Consider the following 21,082-nt stretch of genomic DNA (forward strand, 5'->3'; position numbering starts at 1 on the left):
TAAAAAGGAATTATTTATTGTATTCAAACATAATTCTTTTATAAAACTAAATACGTTTCACTTATGATTTTATAGATTTAGTCAGGATTATTGGTTAAAAGTTGCCTGTAATATGCTGATATTCCTCCGCGTTTCGACCATTACATTATCCACCGGCTGTAGGACCACACCACCTCTCAAGTTGTTTGCCAGCTCACTAAGTTACCATGGATGAAGAATATGATGTGATCGTTCTTGGGACAGGACTCAAGGTAAAGTTTATATATACAAACATTGCTTCTCATGATAATAAGGATTTAATGACAAGTATCTTAAATAAATTTCATTTCTGATGAATTCTTATTAAAAAAATAATCGAGACAGGTCAACCGTTTACAGTTAATATTTTCCGTAAGTGTTATCCAGTAATCGTTACCGATGCGGAAGTTGTTTGTCATGTTAATAAATATCATTCCTGGTTTTGTATTTGTTTTGACATAGAAGGGGGGGTCTCATGTCTGCGTCAAAGATGTCAAAACGCCCCTTTATCAATTGATCAGTCATTAATTTTCACTATACTGGTACCTGTGATAGTCCGGATGTCAACATCAGCATGAACTCCACTATCTCATTACTACCGTGGCCTTGTAACCAGTAACTGCCATGGAGAGCTGAGTGACAGACCTTCGCAAAATTAATAATAAACAGTTCTATTATACAAGTCAGTTCATTCAGCCAGTATCTATAGACTCATTAGACTGCCATATATCGGTTCTTTATATCAGGTTTCTTGAAAGGAAGTTTATTGAGATTTTTTAAAGATTCCTTGTGGGTCAAATTGATTTTTTCACCCTGCCTTATCTTTCATTGTTATTAGTTTCAAAATTGTACAAATATTGCTTCTGAAGATGCAATTATATAATTTAACAATACTAACTTTTCTTCAATCTTAAAAAAGCATAACATTTCTTATATATCTTCTCATTTATTGACAGAAATAATAACTAGAAAAATAATGTGCATACACTAAGTATTTAATATAAAGAATGTGTACTGGGTGGCATTTAATTTCTAGAATATATTGCTATTTACAGGAATGTATCTTGAGTGGAATGATGTCAGTGAGTGGAAAGAAAGTCTTGCACATTGACAGGAACAAGTATTATGGAGGAGACATTGCCTCTATCACCCCACTGGAAGATGTAAGTGTATTCCTTAATTGTTTTATGACAGCAATTTATTGTATTCTAGGTTATAAAGATATTGTACAGTTGCCTTTGACCTCTTTCACATGTATGCCAGGTACTTCTTAATTGATAACCTCACACATAATGAAGATCGATGAAAGGGTTTTTAAAATGAGTTTGTGAAAGTGTAAAAGTCATCAATAGTACTTTTGAAATAAAAAAAAGAGTTGATTTTCAGAATGCAGATAGCCCTCAACAAACAATGCTTTCTACATGGAACCCATTTTATATGTGCACCATGACTATATTGTAGTTTTTCTCCATGTATGGAATGAAAATGCCAGAGGACATGTTTGGGAGAGGAAGAGACTGGAATGTTGATTTAATTCCTAAGTTCCTAATGGCCAATGGTAAATTAAATATTGATATATGTAAACTTCCTATATTGCATTTCAAAAATGTTCATAAAAATTTTTCAATCTTTAACACAACTATATTCTGTGAGAAGGAACTTGTTTTCTAGCATTCATTAAATTTTGTTCGAAATATCAAGAGGAATGCATTTGCTAATAAAGTGCACAAGTGATATTTTGTTGTGACTTCCTTGTTTTGATCCTCTCTCACCATCATTTCCAGGTCAGTTGGTGAAGCTGCTGATATACACAGGTGTGACTCGTTACCTGGAGTTCAAGTGTCTGGAGGGAAGCTATGTGTGTAAGGGAGGAAAGGTCTACAAAATGCCTGCCGATGAAAAGGAGGCTCTTACTACAAGTATGTTATCAATTCAATGTAGTTCAGTTTATCCATGTACATAAGGATTATGTGGATTTCAGTTTCCACTTCACTGAGGTGTGCCAGGGCTATTGTTTATTAAATATTAGTTGAATACCTAGAGACTGTTTCGAAGCTGTATCCCCATATTTATTTTAAAACAATAATGGCCCTGATACAGTAAAACACCTTTATAACAAAGTCCCAGGGAGGGACAATTTTACTTCATTGTAAGCGTAATTCTTTTTATCCGTAAAACTTACAACATGTAATAAAGTCACAGGAAATGAAAATCACTTCACTGTAGCCCTCAATTCATTATAAGGGTGTTTACTGTAACTGTGTTTTACTGTATGTGAAAAAATGCATATTTCAAGTTTTCCATATTGACTTTTGTATTTTGCCAATGATGAGAATAAAGAGTTTTGGTTTTGTTTAAAGATCTATTTTGATATCATTCCATTTTCAGGTCTTATGGGCATTTTTGAAAAGAGACGATTCAGAAAACTGATGATCTTCATCATGGAGTTTAACTTGGAGGACCCTAAAACCTGGCATGGAATTGATCCTAAACAGAACACTGCAGAAGACCTGTATAGTAAATTTGGTGTGGATAAGAATACAATTGATGTAACAGGGCATGCTTTGGCTCTTCATCTTAATGATGAGTAAGTCTTCAGAGCTTCAAGTATTTTTTAATACAAATTCAGTTGGATTGAACTTATATATTTGTTTACAAGTTACAACAAATATATTTGGCACAAGAAGACTTAAAAACTTAAAGTGCCTTCTGCAGTATAATTATTGATAACGAAAAGTACTGTTCAATATTAAGCACAGTGATATCAAAGGTCATTCCTTGTATTTCATTGATTGAAATTTTATTAAGAGGTATAAGTGGACTAATGTTATTTTGATATTAAATGGCATAATATATGTGTAGCATGTCAAAATAAAAAAATATATTAAATAATTTAGAAACAACATGCAGTGTAGAGATCCAGATTAGACACAATAATGATGATTGTCTGAACTTTGTAGGTACCTGAAACAACCCTGTCTAGAGTTCATCCTGAGGGTAAAGCTGTACCAGGATTCTATACAGAGATATGGAAAATCCCCTTTCCTGTACCCTCTTTATGGACTAGGAGAACTTCCTCAGGGCTTTGCTAGGTAACTATATCACTTGAACACCAAATCTTGGTGATGAACTGGATTCACTGTTAATAGAAATCATTTTGTAACTACTGTATGATATACTCTAACATTTGGTGCAAAATTCCATCACCTAACGATAGTAACTTGGGTTTTATCATTTTGATTCTGCTGTTTTTGAAAACGTTGACAATTTTTGGTGGGGTTTCGATCTCCCCAAAACATGAAGCTTCTTCAGACATTCATTTATTGTCTTTAAACAACTGGATACACTTATACAAATGCAATAGCTGCTACTGATGACTAATTTATGATTTTAGGATGCTGTCTAAAATAAGTTGATTATATTCTTTGCAAATATCTGGGTTCTCTTTGAAACACATTTAAAAACAATTTGTTTCCTCTACAAAGGTTGAGTGCAATATACGGAGGGACCTACATGTTGGACCGCCCTGATGCCACAGTTGTTTATGAAGACGGTAAAGTTGTAGGAGTGATGGCACAGGGAGAGACTGCCAAGTGCAAAAAGGTCATCTGTGATCCATCTTATTCAAAGGATAAATGCAAACATGCTGGAAAGGTATGTTACATCACACTATAAAGAACAGTTTTCTTTCATGATTATGATTTTCTAACAAAAAAAAAAGTAAAAACTGTCAAAATGTGTATCTTATTAAAGAGAGTTTTCTCTGTAATTGGGGATCATTTATTTCCTCTGTTGTAGGTGGTTAGGGCTATCTGCATTCTTAAACACCCTGTCCCCAACACTAATGACATGAAATCCGCTCAGATCATCATCCCTCAGCACCAGGTCAACAGGCACTGGGGTAAGTTAATGCTTTGCCTAATATTGGTTATGTGCCCTTATTAAACATGCATAATATTGCATTTTCTGTGAATCAATAATATTGCTCACTATCTCGATTTGCTCTCTCCAAAAAATTGCTTTGTTTTTCAGTGTTAAGCCAATCTTTAAATCTTTTTTTGTATGAATTTAGACATTTACATCAGTGTGATTTCACATGACCATATGGTGGCAGCCAAGGGTTTCTGGCTGGCCATTGTCAGCACCACTGTAGAAACAGCCAATCCAGAGGCGGAGCTACAGCCTGGCCTGGAACTGCTGGGACCAATTGAACAAAAGTAGGTGTGGTCTAAAAATGACGGACAGATTTAAATACCGTATTTTTCGAAAATTAGGTCGATACGGTTTATTGGGCGAAGGAGGCCGTTTGTAGCAAAAAAATTTAAAAAAGTATAAATAGGTCGACTTCGAAGAATTGGTCGAAAAATTACCGCTAGTTCTAATGAATGAATGGTTTAAACCAATAACGTTATCATATGGTAGCCTTTAATCTTATTTCACAGTTTTAAACAAATGGGAAATAAAATCTATTTCTTGAGAACATCGTAAGAAAATGTCTGAAATTGCTTCAAAATTTTCAAACCAATTAATTCAGTACGGCCGGTTTTAATTTAAGATCGATTTTTATTACTTCCCTGCCATGTGTACAAACTGGTGTTAACCGGGGGATAGTAACCTAGCCTGGAGGCATGTCTACGGTAGCACATGCCACCCCGTGTCTCTGTGTGACTTTTTACTGTGTATATACACACGAGTCAACCTCTGATCTTATTGAAGCCTGCGGGCATGAGTAGCACGTGCCGAGAGTTCAACTGTTTATAAACAAAGTAAGCACTACCCAGACTGATTTCAGAGACACCTGGCTAAAATTTCATCGAAAGTTTTATGTTGAATATACAGAAAAATCTTGTTCATGTTTTCTACTATAAAACAAATTGTTTTTTTTATTTCTACCCGACGATATTTTTTCCCCGTAAATACCCTTTGTACGGTTCTCATTTTACTTTTACCGTGCGAAATCGATTTCCTGTTTATCGTAAGCACACGATCAAAATGCATGATAGCATATGATAGTGATCGAAAGATGATTCAGTCAGTGATCTAAGTAAGAAATGTAAGAAGAAATAAATCTATTTACATTTAATTTTGTTTAAATGATAAATTACTACAGTATATTGATTAAAATCCATACGATTTTTACACAGAAATTCAAGCAGTATTATAGTAAACACTCATGATTTTATTGGAAGGTTGCATAAATTTTTGCAAAATTTCACATCAAATTTTCCAACCAAAAAAAAAAACATAAATTGGGCGAAGCGATGAATAGGGCGAGGTCCACGTGTTTGGGAAAAAAAGTATCAACCTAATTTCCGAAAAATACGGTAGATTGCTTTAAATTAATTTACATGTATATGCAGTATCAGTGTTTGAATGTTAAATCTTGCTATTGGTAACAGGAGAGAGATTCAAAGTGATGACCCCTTGATCTACTGGTACATGTATTTTTGTAATTTTCAACCCTTTAGATGAATATGACATTTAACAAGTGTACATGCAAAATACATATGCCATAGGAAAAATAGAAATAACACATTGTTAATGAAAAGAATTTGTTCTTTTTAGGTTTGTGTCAGTCAGTGACATTTTAGAGCCAACAGATGATGGAAAAGATTCCCAGGTAAATATTTCATTCTCCCTTCTATCTTTCTCTCTATCTCTCTCAGTATGATTTTCAAAGTAGTACATGTACTGGTTATATACAAGTACATGTGCTTGGATATTCTTTCTTCCAAGTTTGAAATAGTGAAATAAATGGCTCATTGTAAGAACAATATGGGTTTATTTTAAATGAATAATTGACAAAGCATCACTGCATAGTTGATAGACTGTCCACCCCTGTTAAGAAACCTGCCATTTCGATCAAATTAGTCCAGCAGCTGGCCAGGTTAGATAAGTTTTACTGTAAATGACTCTCAATCATCATTTTGACTGTTTTTATCAGATTTTCATCACGAAATCCTACGATGCCACATCCCATTTCGAGACAACCTGTATTGATGTGCTGGAAACTTACAAGAGGGCAACTGGTGAAGAATTTGACTTCTCCAAGATCAAGATTCCTGAGGAAGAGGAAAACAATTAGTGCTTCTATTAATTTGGCACTGTGCCAAACTGGTGTATGTGTTCGTTATGAATGAACATGTGGCAGTGTACTATTTTTCTTGTTTTCTTTGGTAAATTATTACAGACAAGCGCATTGATATTTGCCTACAGTAGAACTAAACGAGCACCCAGCAGGATAAAAAAAAAACAACACAAAAGTATCATTCCAAAATGTGTGAAGAAAACATGTATTTGCTTGTGTCAGAGGCCATGCCAAGAGTTTAAAAAAATGTATTATCTTAGATATTATGGTGGATTTATGGTGCAATGTAGTTATAATGATTGATAGTTGAGCTTCATCATCAAGAATAACTTTTACGTTGCTTGCTTAATTCAAATTGATTTTTGACATTGTGTAAAGAAAGGTAGAAATGAAACAAAAATCAGGCAGGAAGGTAATTTAGTAGAAAGCAGTTGATTTGTATTTTCTTTAATGGCTTTTTTAATCTAAATATTTGACCATGTGCATTGAATGTAATTTTAATGACTGAGAATATACTGTAGTGATAAACTTGAAGTGTTTCATCGTAATCAATTGATGACAAGAACTGTACGCATTTATGTACCCGGTACAGTACATGTTTATGCAATATTCTTATAAACTTTGAATGCTACATCAACCCACTCACCAGAAGAAGAAAGTCTGTGTTGTGAGCTATTCTGTGTAAGACTTGCTCCAGTCTTGCTGCTCTTTTTTCACTTCTTAGAGATTAATATTTGCCATTACGTCCAGTATTCTTGCTTATTGCACTTGTCCAATTTATCAGCTAAGGAAACACGCTCTCATGTTTTTAGGGACAAAAATATACCATGGAATCGTGTAATACACACATGTAATATTTTAAAAATGTCAGTATGTTTGTATTGCTGTATATGTAACACATTTCATACATTGTACTGAAAGACATTTAACTGAGTATTTATATCTGTGTGAAAAAAATCTTCAAAAGTTTAAATTATAAGTATAGAGAAGTGAGTAGCTATGAAAAAATTATAAAAACATTTTGTTAAAAAATAAAATTAGAAAGCAATGTTATGGTTGTTAATGTCTCCTAGTCATTGTATTGAAGATTTTTCATGACTTTTCTGTACTGAGATGAGGTTATTCAGTATGAAATAAAACTACATTTGTATAATCGTCTGTTGAGGGTTTGTTTTTCTTCAGGAGTATGGTATGAGAAACAAATAAATTTAAGCTATGTTTGCACCTAAATCATCTTGCCGTTACATATAAAAATGGCTTCAGCTTTATTGGTAGTCATGCCTTTAGTGTATTGCTGGAATCAAAGTAGAAATGTGAAATTGAAGCATAGAATTGATATCCTTTATAAGTTTCTATAGCTAATACATTTGTTTGGTTACCTTGCACTATTTCCACAGTGGGTAAGTGATCATTAATTATGCTTTAAGTTTTGTGCATTTATTTAATCCCAATTATTCTCAAAATTGCATGGTGAAAATCAGGTCATAGGATATGTGACATTCATAATTTCACTTCATTATTCACATTCCTGCTTACAACTTCTTGGTCTGATTGTAAATATTCAAGAATATCGCCATGGCAGCTTTAAAGTTTGCATTTAGTGAATGCTTAATAATGAATATTAATGAAATGAATATTAATTAATAAAATAAAACATGCCAAAAATAGTGATAATTCTAACCAAAAAAACATTTTTAATACCGGGTATACACATATATATTTAGATCTTTGAATAAAAATCTTCACAAAATGTGTATAAGAAATAATGACAATCATGTACACGTAACACATCTCACTATGGATGGGGGCATATTAGGCTATTTTTGGAAGATTTCTAAAAATATATGTACTTTTTTGATCGGGATCGGAATACACAAATATCTACTTTCAATTTCAAGTAGGAAATTCTGGCAGGATGTTATGCCGCCGGTTGCATCAGCATCATGCCCAAATAAAAAGGTTTTCAAAACATATATGCGTACGAAACCTGAATACAGGTTATCAGGCAGTGGATAAGTTGGCGGATACAGCTACGTTTGGGAAGATAGACAGCATCATCCAGTGGTATGAAGACAAATTTGGACTGTCAGAAGTACGGCATGCACAAGAAGATGCCATCAAAGTAAGTACTTTAAATCCCTGAAAATTAAAAATTTAAAAATAATAAAATCCATTTTAACCTCTGTCAGTCTACCCACTTTTTCATTGTAGACAGATGACAGTTTCCTATATTTATTCATTGGGGTTTGATACAATTTCTTGACTGTTTCACCACTTTATTATTTTGTATATAGGGGTTGTCAAATTTAAATCATGACTAGCCCCTGTGATATATCATGGCAAATATTATACCTTAAAGTGAAGTGCATGCATTGACCCCCCCCCCCTAAATTAAATAAAATTAGGTTCAATATATACTGTAAAAATATGGTTTTTAACAATGATGTCATGGAAGACCAGTAGGTAATATTTACCTTTACCAAGATCAACATGACTCATCTGCATAATATATACAATACCATAAAACTACCTTCATTTAGAAGTAATGTTTAATGAAAGAAAAAGTGAGCAAGCTCACATACCACTCCTCTATTTCTTGACGATGATGTGCACGGCTGCAGAACAGGGTACATTTTTATGTGTACATATCATATATGTTTATTTCCAGGCTCGACAAAAATGCATGGACCTTCAAAAGAAACGAAGGGAGCATGTGAAAGAATATTTGGACATCCAGAAAGAAATGGAGAGTATTGTGAGAGAAATTATGAAAACTGAGAGAGGAACAGATCGTTATGTAGAGTTAGCCATACAGGAAAATGAAATAATCAAACGAAAAAATGATATTAAACCCTACCTAGAAATGATGGAGGAAGAGGAAAAATTAGCATTCGATTATTACAATTCCAAGGTCAGTGAAAGCCACGAGAAAGAAAGACTACGGACAGAAAATTTCAAGTTGTACTATCTGTGTTGGTCCATTGCTGCAGTGGGTCTAGGTTTGCTAGCCAACTTCATATACAACAGACACAAAAACAAAGAATTCAGGGACATTGTGCTGTCTGCGACTGGAAATTCTGAGGATTACAAGAAAATGACCAATCAGTTAATATCTATTGTTCAGGACCAGCAGAAGGAGATCAGAAAATTTTTCAGTGACATCACCGGGGCACAGAGGAACCCTGAAAATCTCAAGGACCTTCAGAGCACTGCTAAAGCAATGGCAACAGAAAATATAGCCGAAGCTCTGCAAGTAATTCGCACAGATCAGGAAAGTTTACTGAAGGAAATAAAAGAGATGAAGAAAGTTGTTGCTATACATGGAGCAAAGTCAAATTCTGACAATGTTGTTTATATAGGACCTGAAGTTAAAGACTTACTTTGTGAAACAGAGAGTAACATTCAGAGAACTTTAACAATAGGTTATACAGTGACAACTGTATTAGGTGTTGTAGGTATAGCCATTCCTATTGTAATGAAACTGTTCAAAGGTGACTAACAACTCTGAATAGAGTACTAAGTTAATTATTATGTTAATTACATGCTAAAATCATATTATAGTATGTCTGTCTTGTGTGCAAATTAAAAAGAATATTAAATATTCTAGGAAACAGCTTTTCCCTTCTTTTTTTACCTATCAGTAATAATAATAATACAATCTTATTAGACTTACATCTTTGATTCGCTCTTAATAGATCACTACAGACAAATATGCGTGAACTAAAGGTCAGTGAATTTGACCAGGGACGTATATACTGACAGTTATGTTCTTATTCGTTCCACTCAACCGAACATAAATTATTTACAATAATAACAAAACACATGATTAGTGAAGGAAGCGCTTATTTTGCTGCATTTATTTACACGTACAAATACATATAAAGATTCTTCAAACTTCTTTCTGAAATAAAACATTTTACATAGTGCACAGTGCTTGATTTTTAAATGTCACTAAATAAGTGGGTGGGTGGGTGGGGATTGTGCAAATGCGGCAAAGAAAAGCCTTCGAATGAGTGAAAATCGTGCTTAACTTGAATACCTGTTCTACAGGTTATATGCTATAAATAGTAGCCAATGGCTACAGGTTTAAATATATAAAACCAAAACATAGAACATGTGTTCTAGTACCTATGATAAATTAATTTATGTTCTTATTCGTTCCACTCAACCGAACATAAATTATTTACAATAATAACAAAACACATGATTAGTGAAGGAAGCGCTTATTTTGCTGCATTTTCGACAATAAAGAAAGAACACAATAATGTGAAAAGTGGCAAAAACAATGTTATCTTATTAAATACCTAATTTTTTCGAAACCGATAACTTTTCTAATAAATTTTCCTGAACATAGCCATCTTTGGCTTTCTCGGATTTCCATCTACCATGTTTCTTAAACAGTCTATCAGTAATGCCGTTGCTAGCAGCAGCTGTAGCACCCCCCGATCTAAGACTATGCAAACCAAAATTACCGGATTCTAAACCTAAAGACTTTAGTGCGTCGAGCAATATTTCTCTTGCTCGAGTATACGATAATGGTTTATTACCATTTCTAAGTTTGTAAGACTTGGATTTCTTACAGTAAAGTAAGGACCTGAAAATAAATTCCTCAGAGGAAGGCATAATATTTGCTTTCCGTAAATATCTCTCTAACATAGCTACAGGACATGTATCATTTGGAGTTCTTGAAATAACCACAGTGCTTCCTTCTTTGTATACATCGGTCTTGCTTCTTTCTATAAACAACGAAACATGAGAATCAAAAATACATATGTTAGATCTTTTCAAATTTATCAGTTCGGAAAAACGCAAAAATCCAGCATATGCTATTAAACACATGCAGCACAATCGTATATCTTGTAAGGAATCCGATTCTTTTCCAAATTTTTTCACTAATTTTGATAACACTTCCGGTGAAATGGGCTCTTTTTTCTTTACGGTATGGCTGACTGATCTTATAGCTCCTTCTTTCACTGAATTGACAAGAGTGGAATCGCATGGATTTTTAAAGTCTCCTAGAGAATGAGCCCAACTTATAGAATATACCGCTTCTTGAATTTTAGCTACAGAATGGAATTTAGTCGACAAGTGAATAATGTATATAGCGACGTTTGTCTCTGAAGCTGGTAAAGGGCTAATCTGGGGTATAAAGGAAGAACACCACTTGCAAAAAGCGTTAAAAGCATATTTGTATTTTTTACATGTGTTTTTCGCTTTGGATTTTAAACAATACTCTGGGATTGCGTTTTTCAGAGCTGATATGCGCTGATCCTCGTTATCATTTCTGGAGAGGACTTCCTTCCATCTCCCCACAGAAAAAATGTCTGAAAAACGTAAACAAAAAACACCAATCAATATGACAGAATAACGATGCAGATTTTATGAAAATATCAAGCCATGTATTTATCACATTCGTGATAACGTTGTTTTATACCTTTTTAAAACATATAAATAAGTATCATATACACTTAATATCATGCATTAGCTATATACCAAAGTCATATCCACTGGTTACACCACGCTGTGTACCAGGACTTACTCATGTCCACTGGCTACACCATGCTATGTACCAGGACTTACTCAATTCCACTGGCTACACCATGCTATGTACCAGGACTTGCTCATTACAACTGGCTACACCATGCTATGTACCAGGACTTGCTCATTTCAACTGGCTACACCATGCTATGTACCAGGACTTGCTCATTTCAACTGGCTACACCATGCTATGTACCAGGACTTACTCAACTCCACTGGCTACACCATGCTACATGTATGTACCAGGACTTACTCAACTCCACTGGCTACACCATGCTATGTACCAGGACTTGCTCATTTCAACTGGCTACACCATGCTATGTACCAGGACTTAACTCCAAAATTTTTTATTTACTATATAAAGTATCATTCACCCCGATCAATTAATCGTCAAAATGTATGTATCAAGACTTGAATGTAAAACAAAGTAAAAAGATATTATATGTTCAAAAACATCAACTTTTTTATTTCAGCAACAATACATCAACATTTACCAGCATCTAATCTTACGGCCAACACGGGAGTACAAAAATTGTTAGATCCAAATATAGAGTGTTTGTTCAATCCTTGTTGAAAAATATTTTGGGGGTTTTTAAATTCGATTACTTCTTGTACGTAACCACGATAGCTTAGATTTTTCCCAAAAATAAAAGTCCAAAAAGGAGAAGAACTCCACTTTGGAACAATAAGAGTACCCTTGGCCTTACAGCTCACAAGATATTTGATAGTCTTAATTATCAGAATAACAGGTGGCACAAGCCAGTTATTTTCATCACTCCAATTCTGACAAAAACAATCGACATTTTCTGAACCTGGATTCCAAAACAAGGAATTAAATCTTTCCAACTTTTTATTATAGGAATTTGCAAGGCGATCTATTGTATGTGGACCCCACAATTCATCCATGAATCGGAAAAATTCCTTTGTCACACCCCAATCTTCATAGTCTATGATATTGCTTATATAATCAGCTTTGATATTTTCTTGTCTTGGAATCCATTGAATATCAATATTAATACCTTTCTGAATACAAGCAGAGAAAATATTCATGGCTAACTCTTGTAATTCCAATTTCATACTCCCACATTGCACTATTTTTACACATGCTTGATTATCTGTGAACCACTTAATAGTCTTTGATGCAAATCTGTCTTGAAAACATTTCACAGTTTGTTCAATGGCTCTTAATTCACGCCACGTAGAACTTTTCTTAGCCTCATGCTCTTTCCACATTAAATGAAAAACCTCTTGATTTACATCAATAGTATAAGACCCTGCTGCTACATTACTTGCATCAGAATAAACAACAATATCTTTCTCAAAAACACTACATAGTTTCTTTTTGTTAGATACAAAAATATTCAAAAGCCAAAAGTTCAACTCTTTCAATATGTGTTCCATTTTTTCTGAATTGAGAACACTATCCCAAGACGACCTTGACACTATTTTCATATAACAATAGCGTGTCATAATTCTACAAACATTCCCGAAGACGGGAGAGAGCGAAATAATTTTACCTGTCACCTTAGCAAGTTGTCTCGCCGTAACTTTAGGCATTAATTTTAACAAACACTCTAATGAAGACTTTAAGTCATCAATACGCCTTTCTGGAATACACAATGTAAAGTCGATCGAATTCCAAACTAAACCCAACCATTCTAACTGCTGAACTGGTTGAAAAACAGACTTCTCGATATTAACCAGAAAACCAGCCTTGTCCAACGTATCTTGAATAAATTTTGAAACATTCTCACACTGATTTTTTGTATTTGACAACACTAAACCATCATCTAAGTACAAAACGATGTCTATACAGTTTTCTCTAAAGTATTTAACAATAGGGCGCAAGCATTTAGTAAATACATACGGCGCTGTACTAAGTCCAAATGGTAAAACCGTAAAACAGTAAAACTTGTCCTTCCATGAAAAACCTAAATAAGTCTGGGACTTAGTAGAAATATCAATGTGATGGTAACCTGAACGTAAATCGAACTTGATACAAAAACAATCTTGTCTGAAGTATTCTAAAGCTATTTTCCAGTCTTCAAATTTAATGCGTTCTTTTTTAATGTAAGTATTCAGAGTGCTCAAATCCAAAATTAAACGTTTTTTATTTTTGTTTTCGGCCACGCTTAAAGGACTGACAAAGAACGGCTGGAAGGGAACTTCTACAATACATTCAGACAAAAATAACTGTTGAATAGCATCAGATACAAAGGAATCATTTCGTAATGCAGACTTGTTGTTATTCATGCACATAGAAGGTGGATTGGCAGTAAACGGAATATCATAGCCCGATTTTATTATTTTCAAAATTGAGTCATAAGTATTCATACTCTCCCAAAATGATATATGTCTAAATAAGCTTTTCTTTATACCCTTTGTGTACATAAATGATTTTTCGTTATCAATTACATCAAAATAATCAATGTGCTGAAGAATTTCAGAATCACTTTCACAATTGATATCAAAATACTTATCTTCCACTAGAGCTCTGTTGTCTGGAAGTTGTTTCCAGCGGGACACTTGTTCTTCCAATGGCCATACTTAAAGCATCCGAAGCAAACGTCGGTTGGCTGTGGGGTTCTCTGTCTCCCACGAAAATACGCCTGCTTGGGGTAGGCGAGAAAAGGCTGAGAAGCGCTAACAAGAGCAGGAGTTTGAGCGGCCAATTGAGCGGCGGATCCAGCAGCGGCGGACACATAGCCTCTGTTCGGGACACTTTGATATGGGCGCGGCCTGTATTTAAGACGGAACTGCTTGACACTCCTGAGGGCGCGGTTTTCCGCACTACGGATCTTCTTTTCATCCTCTGAATCATCTGTAATATCACTGGCCTTGTATTCATTCACCGTTTTCCAGCCTGCTGGTGACGAGTCGGCGATTCTGATATGCTTATTACGGGTATCGATGTCGTGAATTATCTCGCTGATTAACAACAATGATTTGTGATCACCTTTCGATTTCACAATTTTCTCCAATTTAAGGACCTTCTCTTTAAGCCCTTCATTAAACTCGAACTGGATCTTGTTACCCTCCGATTTCAGCTTATTCCCGATATTTTCTTTCACCTTCTTCTGCAAATACTCGGAATTCTGAGACTGCTCCGTTTGTAGTTTTTCTGTTAACTCTTCAAACTGGTTTTTTATAACAGTAGTAAATAAATTTACTACGTCGGTCAGGTCAGGCGCAGATTCACTCTGTTCATTCTCTTTCTCAATCACTATATCATCGGCATTAACTGGTCGAGACATATTACATGTACGTGCAAATGCGGCAAAGAAAAGCCTTCGAATGAGTGAAAATCGTGCTTAACTTGAATACCTGTTCTACAGGTTATATGCTATAAATAGTAGCCAATGGCTACAGGTTTAAATATATAAAACCAAAACATAGAACATGTGTTCTAGTACCTATGATAAATTAATTGTATATACGTCCCTGATTTGACCTATTAAAGAGGTTTTGTGTGTAGTGATCCATTAGGAGTGGATTAAAGATTTAATTTTAATTAGATTGATAATAATATAAAGGAATATTATACCTGGAGAATTGAAAACTACTAAAAATATTAAATTGTGTTCCTGATCAGACATGGCCTTTATCAGTATTTGGGTTTTGACTACTACTGTACTAACCAATCTTTCGGTAAATTAAACTTTAAGCTTTGTTGTACGGTAAATATTGGCATTTCTGAAGAAAATTTTTAGGCTTTAGTTTTTTTATTTTCTCTTCTTTGAAAAGGATTTGGACCTTTCAATGAATTCTCTTTGCTCATGTTTCTTAAGTTTGATTTGTGACAAAGAAGTCTGGTTGAAATTTGCCACATGGTTAAAAAAAAATATGCAGGCAAAAACCTTCAAATCCTGAAGTCAATTGAAATAATAGGGGTCAACACGTCACATTCTAATGTCTGTTACTGGTATTTTAACAGGTTGAAATAAACATTTACATGTATGTATGAAATTAAACTTGCATATTGAACTAGCAATAAAAAGACACAATAACAGAATTTCAAGTTAAAAATGTATTAAATTAATTTATCTTTCAAACAAATTATACAAGTTATAATTTACAAAGGACTAGATGAAAAAAGTTACATACAGCTCTTGAAGCATACATGGACGTGCATAGAAAAATCTCTGCGAAGAACATGTACATGTTCTCTTATCTTTACAGACTTTTCAACAAAGATATTTCTGATAAAAAAAATGTCTCTATAAGAACTTGTATACTTGATCACTAAAATGTACATCATCCATGCGATTAGTCACGGTTTCTTGGCACTTCAAAGTTCAAATACCATCACAGATATTCCCATATGTACAATAATTGGTCCCTTGAAGTCGCTGAGTAATCAAGAGCATGCTAGTAGTAATATGGCATGATGGGAGCAGCAAAGCATGCTGGGAATGCTCTCAAGATGCTGAAGACCCTTCCTCCTCTCCCTCCTCTTCTACTACAACTTGGTATTGAGACACCCACTCTTCTGGATTTTTTTCATACAACTACAACAAAAATAGACTAAATAATGATGCTACTTCTAAAATGTTTCCGCTTTTCAAGAACTTTTAGTTATTTTTGTAAACATTTTCTGAAAGTTAAAAAGCTTCCATTTCTGAACAGCCTTCAAACTCAATCTTGCAGGTATTAGACCATTGATACATGTAATTTGCAGACATTTTCTAGCCCTGTAGACTCATCACCCTAAGGACGTTCAAAGTTAGGTGTCAAAACAATCCACAATGTCAAAACAGATGGACCTGTGGATTCTGCAGTTACATCATTCTGATTTTGTTATGAAATGATTATGAAATGATTGATGCATCTCACCTGACTGACAAAGTCCAGACAGTTCCTTTTTGTGATTTCCTTCTTAGCTCTGAACCCCCATCTGAACTCAAAGACCGGGGGGTCGGTGTTTGGCTGACGAGTGTACTCGAGGTACCCTTGTCTCACAAACTCAACAGTCAGCTGCTTTTTGACATCACCAAAGACAGGATGAGTCACACTGCAAAAAATACAACACCAGAACATGTACAATTACTGAAAGAAAAAATTCTTAATTAAAAACTGACTAGATATTTTAGAATTTTTATTCTAAAAGGTTTGAATCAAATAAAGAAATCAACACTGTTTTGAGTATTACATCTATTTAATATAAAGATAAATGCATAAATTATCAAAAAACAATAATTGAAAGTAATTACTTACTCTTGATCAACTTTAAGTTTTCTCAGCATGTGATAAAGTTGAGCTAAAATAAAAAGTAGACATTCTGGTAATCATTCAAATGTTCTTTTATACTACATACCTTTTTCAACATTTTCAAAACAACACCTTTCTTAATTTTATTTTTCATACAAAAAACATATCACACAATGAAACTCATGTTAGTAAAATGCAAGTTTTCACTAGTTTCAAAGAGTTTCAATATATTAATCATGAAGGCAACAAATGGGGATGAAAAGTCGTCTCAGCTGTATGGGTCTGGAACCCAGGGTTTCCAGGGTACTGTGTAAGCACTAAGCTAAAGAGACCTAGTAAGCCAGTATTGACTGACAATTGCACATTTGTTAACTTGATAACAATGAGTTTTAAACAAGTACTTACAATCTACCATAACTTCTCCATTCATAAATATAGCACTGAGTACGACCATCAGGAGTCCAGTCTTGGCGTGATTTTCGTCCGACCAATCGACGGGGGTCAAGGTCAAGTTGGGGTCACTCTCCAGCTGCTCATCTACGTCGGTGTCTAACGTATTGACCAGGATATATGTACCTTTCTGTTTGTCCTCTAAACTCACCAACTCTATCCCAAAGATCTGAAGAATGCCAGGGAAAATAACATTTTTTAAAGATAAAATTAACCTCTGGATTGGTAAAATCTTTATATTAAGATCTGAGTTAGTAAAATGAACTCTTTTTAAACGTGGCAAAAATACTCCCAAGAGTTCCTGCACATGTACTGTAGATACCCTTACTCTAGGTGATTTTTCTCCCAGCAAAAATCCAGTAACATATATTTATTTGCAATCAATATTTCTTATAAATTGCTGATAATTAACTTGTTCATGTATGAATAACCTTTAGGTTATGAAAACATAACCCCAAGAAGTTGTTGGCACATGAAATTACAAGAAAAGAAAGTTTTCATTAATTGAAAACTTTCCTTAATAGATGATGTATGTACATATTATTATCTATAAATTACTGAATAAATGTAAGCAAGAAAAGACTCAATTCATTCACATGTATTCACCTTTCTAAGCTTTTCTTCGGCTAGTTTCATCATCACAGGGAGAGCTTTACTGTGTTCCTTTAATACCTGCTTATTTATATCTGTACAAAACCATTTTACAATCTATAAACATCAACATATTCCTTATGATTAAAAATAATTCTTACTCAGTTTTATGGTCACCGAGATTCCATTGGCTTATTGATGTTCAAACATTAGCTATAATGATCCAATATGACCCCTATCCAGTCACAAATGTTTTCTCTCTTATAAAAACCATTCACAATATCTGCTGCACTGCTCTTTGCAGGGTATATTTACAGTTTTATAAAGCTATTGTTTCATTTACTGCTACATCATATACTGTGGATTCCTAATTAAGAGCGAGGAATTTTTATTGGCATAAAATCATGAGAAGCACATCTCGCAATTTTTTTAATTTGCTTTTTTTTTTTCAAACATACGTAAACTAAATGAAATTATAATAATTGGCATTTCACAATCTTATATCTAATACTAGTGATTTGATGCAAAATTGTTGAATCGTGGAATTTAGTTCTTGCGTAAAATAAGGAATCTACAGTTATTGTTAGTAGTTATTTACCAAATAAAACTTTGCCAATCTACAGCAATTTGCTACTGCAAAAAAACAGTAACACAGCTATTGAGAAAGGGTTAACTTATAAATTAAGATATTCTTTAAATTAATCTTTACTTTACCAAGAAAGTAAAGACATACATACTAATACATCCCTGCTTTAACATGGGGAAAAATAAGTAAAACTGTAACTCAAAACATCAAACAGCGAAATATGGCTTTCTCCATCCATGAAATTAATTGTAGGAGTTTCATATTCCTACCAAGTTTTTTGATAGGTAGCTTCTTTTGGTCCATTATCAACAGGAACTGGACGAGGTCATGCAGCTTCTTTTCCTGTTCTCCGCGGTCCATACTCGAGTGAGCTTTCTCTGCTTGTGTAGCAGACACCTGAGAACTTGGTATTCTGTCATTATCAGGCTAAAATACAAATTAACATACAAATAAATAACTGCAATCCAATTAATTACTAGGGAGGCTACTGTCTACAATTCAATTCAGTTTATTTACTCAAACCATGAAATGGTGCATGAGGTCAATCAGTCTACAGGGACAATCATAACTAAATTACTTATGGTTAAGAAAAACAATCTTATTAAATCAGATCCTCATTGCTCCTGTTTATATGATATGTTGCTAGGAGGCGTCACGTCATATAAACAGGAGCATCGAGGATCTGGATTTAATCAGATTGATAAGAAAAACTGCTTTAATTCCAACAAGAGCATCCTCTAAAGAAATGTATTGTTATGGGGGAAATGCATTACCTTGGCATATGGTTAATGGAGCACATGGCTCAGCGGTCATAGGCTTAGGCCTGCTGGTTCAAATCTAGCTGTGGTCACTAGTGGGTTGTGCATGCACTTAGACAAGGTACTTTGTCTTCATTTGTAAGTCCACCCAGCTGAAACTGGGTACTAACTTACACTGGGATTAACCTGCAATGGACTGGTGTCCCATTCAGAGGGAGTCAATGACTTTCATCCGCATAGCACCATGGAAACCGGGGATAAGAAGCCGCCTTTTGGCCTTCATGGCTCGGAGAAGGGTTTAATTTTTAACTTTAACAGTAAATGTTATTGTGGTGGCTAAATTCTTTTGTGGAGGAAAATCAGGGGATATATTACTGAGCGCAGCGAGAGGCGGGCAAACCCCGCCTCGCGAAGCGAGGATTAATGGTTACACATATATATAAGAAAATCAGTAAAAAATGAAAATTGAATCAGGGGTACTAAGGCCAAAAAAAATTTCTTCCAGCCCTGGGCGCCGCCATATTGGCAGCCATTTTGTTTTTAAAAAGTTAGTTCGATCATTGATTGACTGGTACTTATCGATGTTTATTGCCCCTAAACTTGATTAAATAAGTTCCAGTGTTTCAATAGAAGGTAATTTAAATTAAAAGAAATTAAAAAGGAAACCAGATAAGTTTCAAAAGTGCTTCAATCAAGAAACACGACTTGTTCTATGTATGTCTTATCAAATTATCAGATGGAAAATAATTACATTAACGTCAAGAAACTGGTCTTTTAGATTCTGAATAAAGTATTCAATTTTATTACATTGGCATTCATATGAATTAAATTGATGAACAATGAAAGAGGAAATTTAAAAAAATTCGGAATCACGTAACTCTCTTCGCTTATTTCCGAAGACAAAACTTGAACGTTTTACGTCTGAAATATGACGTCATAATGTAGACTGAGCACGCGACGTTTAGTTTAACTTTGACGAATGATTTGAGTAGGCAACCATGCTGGCGGATCCTACTTGGTGCGATTTAAATAGATTTTATTATCCAAAAATCAAACTGCACTGTGTTAAATCTGCGCTCGGTCCAACGGTCACACCGTTTACATATTATATATAGCACATACAACATATAATTTTTACAGATTTGGCAAAAATAGCCTATAACTCAATCGGACAGTGTGTCAGACTGAATTTTATGACTTTTCAACCACATGAGGGGCATAAGATGGTCCCATATCCATTGCCTTGTGAGCTTACACATCAAACTCTGTCAATGGTCTTTGAAATAAGAAACAGTCGAGAACTAGCACAGCTATAGAAGTAAAATTGTCAACTCCTGTGGAACAAGCTACTCCCTAATCTGAGATTCCTCTGACTCTAACCCCCGATTTTTTATTGTGACGTGCGGGGGAGAAAGCGGGGGTTAGAGTGACAGTCACAGAAAACTGGTAAAGTTTCATATCGATTTTTCACTTGAAACTGCGAACAATGATTATTCTTTCATCATATCAGAGATTTATGTTATTTATGTCTCTGATCATTACAATAGAAATTAACTTTTTACATAGGTTGAGGATAAAGTTACCTGCTTATTTGTTCTAGGCATGGTAAATGATGGTTGATACTTGCTGTTACTTTCAGTTTCAAGACCCGCGGGAAGCAAAATCAAGTTACTCGATCCCGATCATTTAAAAATGGAACAGCTGAATTCACTTCATTTCCAAGCTTAACGGGGTCTAAATTGTGAATAACTCATTATTTTAAGAATATTTTTCCATATATATTTTTTGCATTATATATCTAAAAATTGAGATTAAGAAATTAATTGCATCGAGATCAAGATTCCC

The 21,082-nt window shown here is 34.4% G+C and overlaps 4 protein-coding genes across 4 annotated transcripts; 2 read left to right on the forward strand and 2 right to left on the reverse strand.

Annotated features, from left to right (window-relative positions):
- Nucleotides 1-94: 94 nt before the first annotated feature.
- On the forward strand, nt 95-7,264 carry LOC105328544 (rab GDP dissociation inhibitor beta). Its single transcript, XM_011429470.4, has 11 exons — nt 95-251; nt 1,074-1,181; nt 1,480-1,576; nt 1,803-1,937; nt 2,407-2,605; nt 2,979-3,110; nt 3,504-3,672; nt 3,817-3,919; nt 4,091-4,235; nt 5,584-5,638; nt 5,963-7,264. Exons 1-11 carry the CDS (start codon nt 207-209, stop codon nt 6,101-6,103), a joined length of 1,329 nt encoding a protein of 442 aa, XP_011427772.3. The 5' UTR covers nt 95-206; the 3' UTR covers nt 6,104-7,264.
- Nucleotides 7,265-7,973: 709 nt separating this feature from the next.
- Nucleotides 7,974-9,724, forward strand: LOC105328543 (mitochondrial potassium channel). Its single transcript, XM_011429469.4, has 2 exons — nt 7,974-8,228; nt 8,775-9,724. The coding sequence occupies exons 1-2, from the start codon at nt 8,022-8,024 to the stop codon at nt 9,603-9,605; spliced, it is 1,038 nt and encodes a 345-aa protein (XP_011427771.3). The 5' UTR covers nt 7,974-8,021; the 3' UTR covers nt 9,606-9,724.
- Nucleotides 9,725-9,874: 150 nt separating this feature from the next.
- On the reverse strand, nt 9,875-14,112 carry LOC109619841 (uncharacterized). The gene has a single exon (XM_066081586.1). It carries the CDS (start codon nt 10,943-10,945, stop codon nt 10,403-10,405), a length of 543 nt encoding a protein of 180 aa, XP_065937658.1. The 5' UTR covers nt 10,946-14,112; the 3' UTR covers nt 9,875-10,402.
- Nucleotides 14,113-15,656: 1,544 nt separating this feature from the next.
- LOC105328542 (non-structural maintenance of chromosomes element 3 homolog) lies at nt 15,657-20,971 on the reverse strand. The gene is made up of 7 exons (XM_011429468.4): nt 20,821-20,971; nt 18,749-18,905; nt 17,909-17,988; nt 17,258-17,471; nt 16,859-16,901; nt 16,478-16,655; nt 15,657-16,152 (listed from the first exon to the last, which is right to left on the reverse strand). Exons 1-7 carry the CDS (start codon nt 20,839-20,841, stop codon nt 16,063-16,065), a joined length of 783 nt encoding a protein of 260 aa, XP_011427770.3. The 5' UTR covers nt 20,842-20,971; the 3' UTR covers nt 15,657-16,062.
- Nucleotides 20,972-21,082: the final 111 nt, after the last annotated feature.

The sequence above is a fragment of the Magallana gigas genome, chromosome 4 (genome assembly GCF_963853765.1).
Source record: "Magallana gigas chromosome 4, xbMagGiga1.1, whole genome shotgun sequence".
NCBI lineage: Eukaryota > Metazoa > Mollusca > Bivalvia > Ostreida > Ostreidae > Magallana > Magallana gigas.

Bases quoted from the DNA above. Each gene is read 5' to 3' on its own strand.
- LOC105328544 (XM_011429470.4), top strand. From the start codon at position 207: ATGGATGAAGAATATGATGTGATCGTTCTTGGGACAGGACTCAAG. The intron at 1,182-1,479 runs GTAAGTGTATTC...ACTATATTGTAG, and splicing joins CTATCACCCCACTGGAAGAT to TTTTTCTCCATGTATGGAAT. The intron at 1,938-2,406 runs GTATGTTATCAA...TTCCATTTTCAG, and splicing joins AAAGGAGGCTCTTACTACAA to GTCTTATGGGCATTTTTGAA.
- LOC105328543 (XM_011429469.4), top strand. From the start codon at position 8,022: ATGTTATGCCGCCGGTTGCATCAGCATCATGCCCAAATAAAAAGGTTT. The intron at 8,229-8,774 runs GTAAGTACTTTA...GTTTATTTCCAG, and splicing joins CACAAGAAGATGCCATCAAA to GCTCGACAAAAATGCATGGA.
- LOC109619841 (XM_066081586.1), bottom strand. From the start codon at position 10,945: ATGTGTTTAATAGCATATGCTGGATTTTTGCGTTTTTCCGAACTGATA.
- LOC105328542 (XM_011429468.4), bottom strand. From the start codon at position 20,841: ATGCCTAGAACAAATAAGCAG. The intron at 18,906-20,820 runs GTAACTTTATCC...TTTGTATTTTAG, and splicing joins TGCCTAGAACAAATAAGCAG to CCTGATAATGACAGAATACC. The intron at 17,989-18,748 runs GTAGGAATATGA...GGTTTTGTACAG, and splicing joins GCTACCTATCAAAAAACTTG to ATATAAATAAGCAGGTATTA.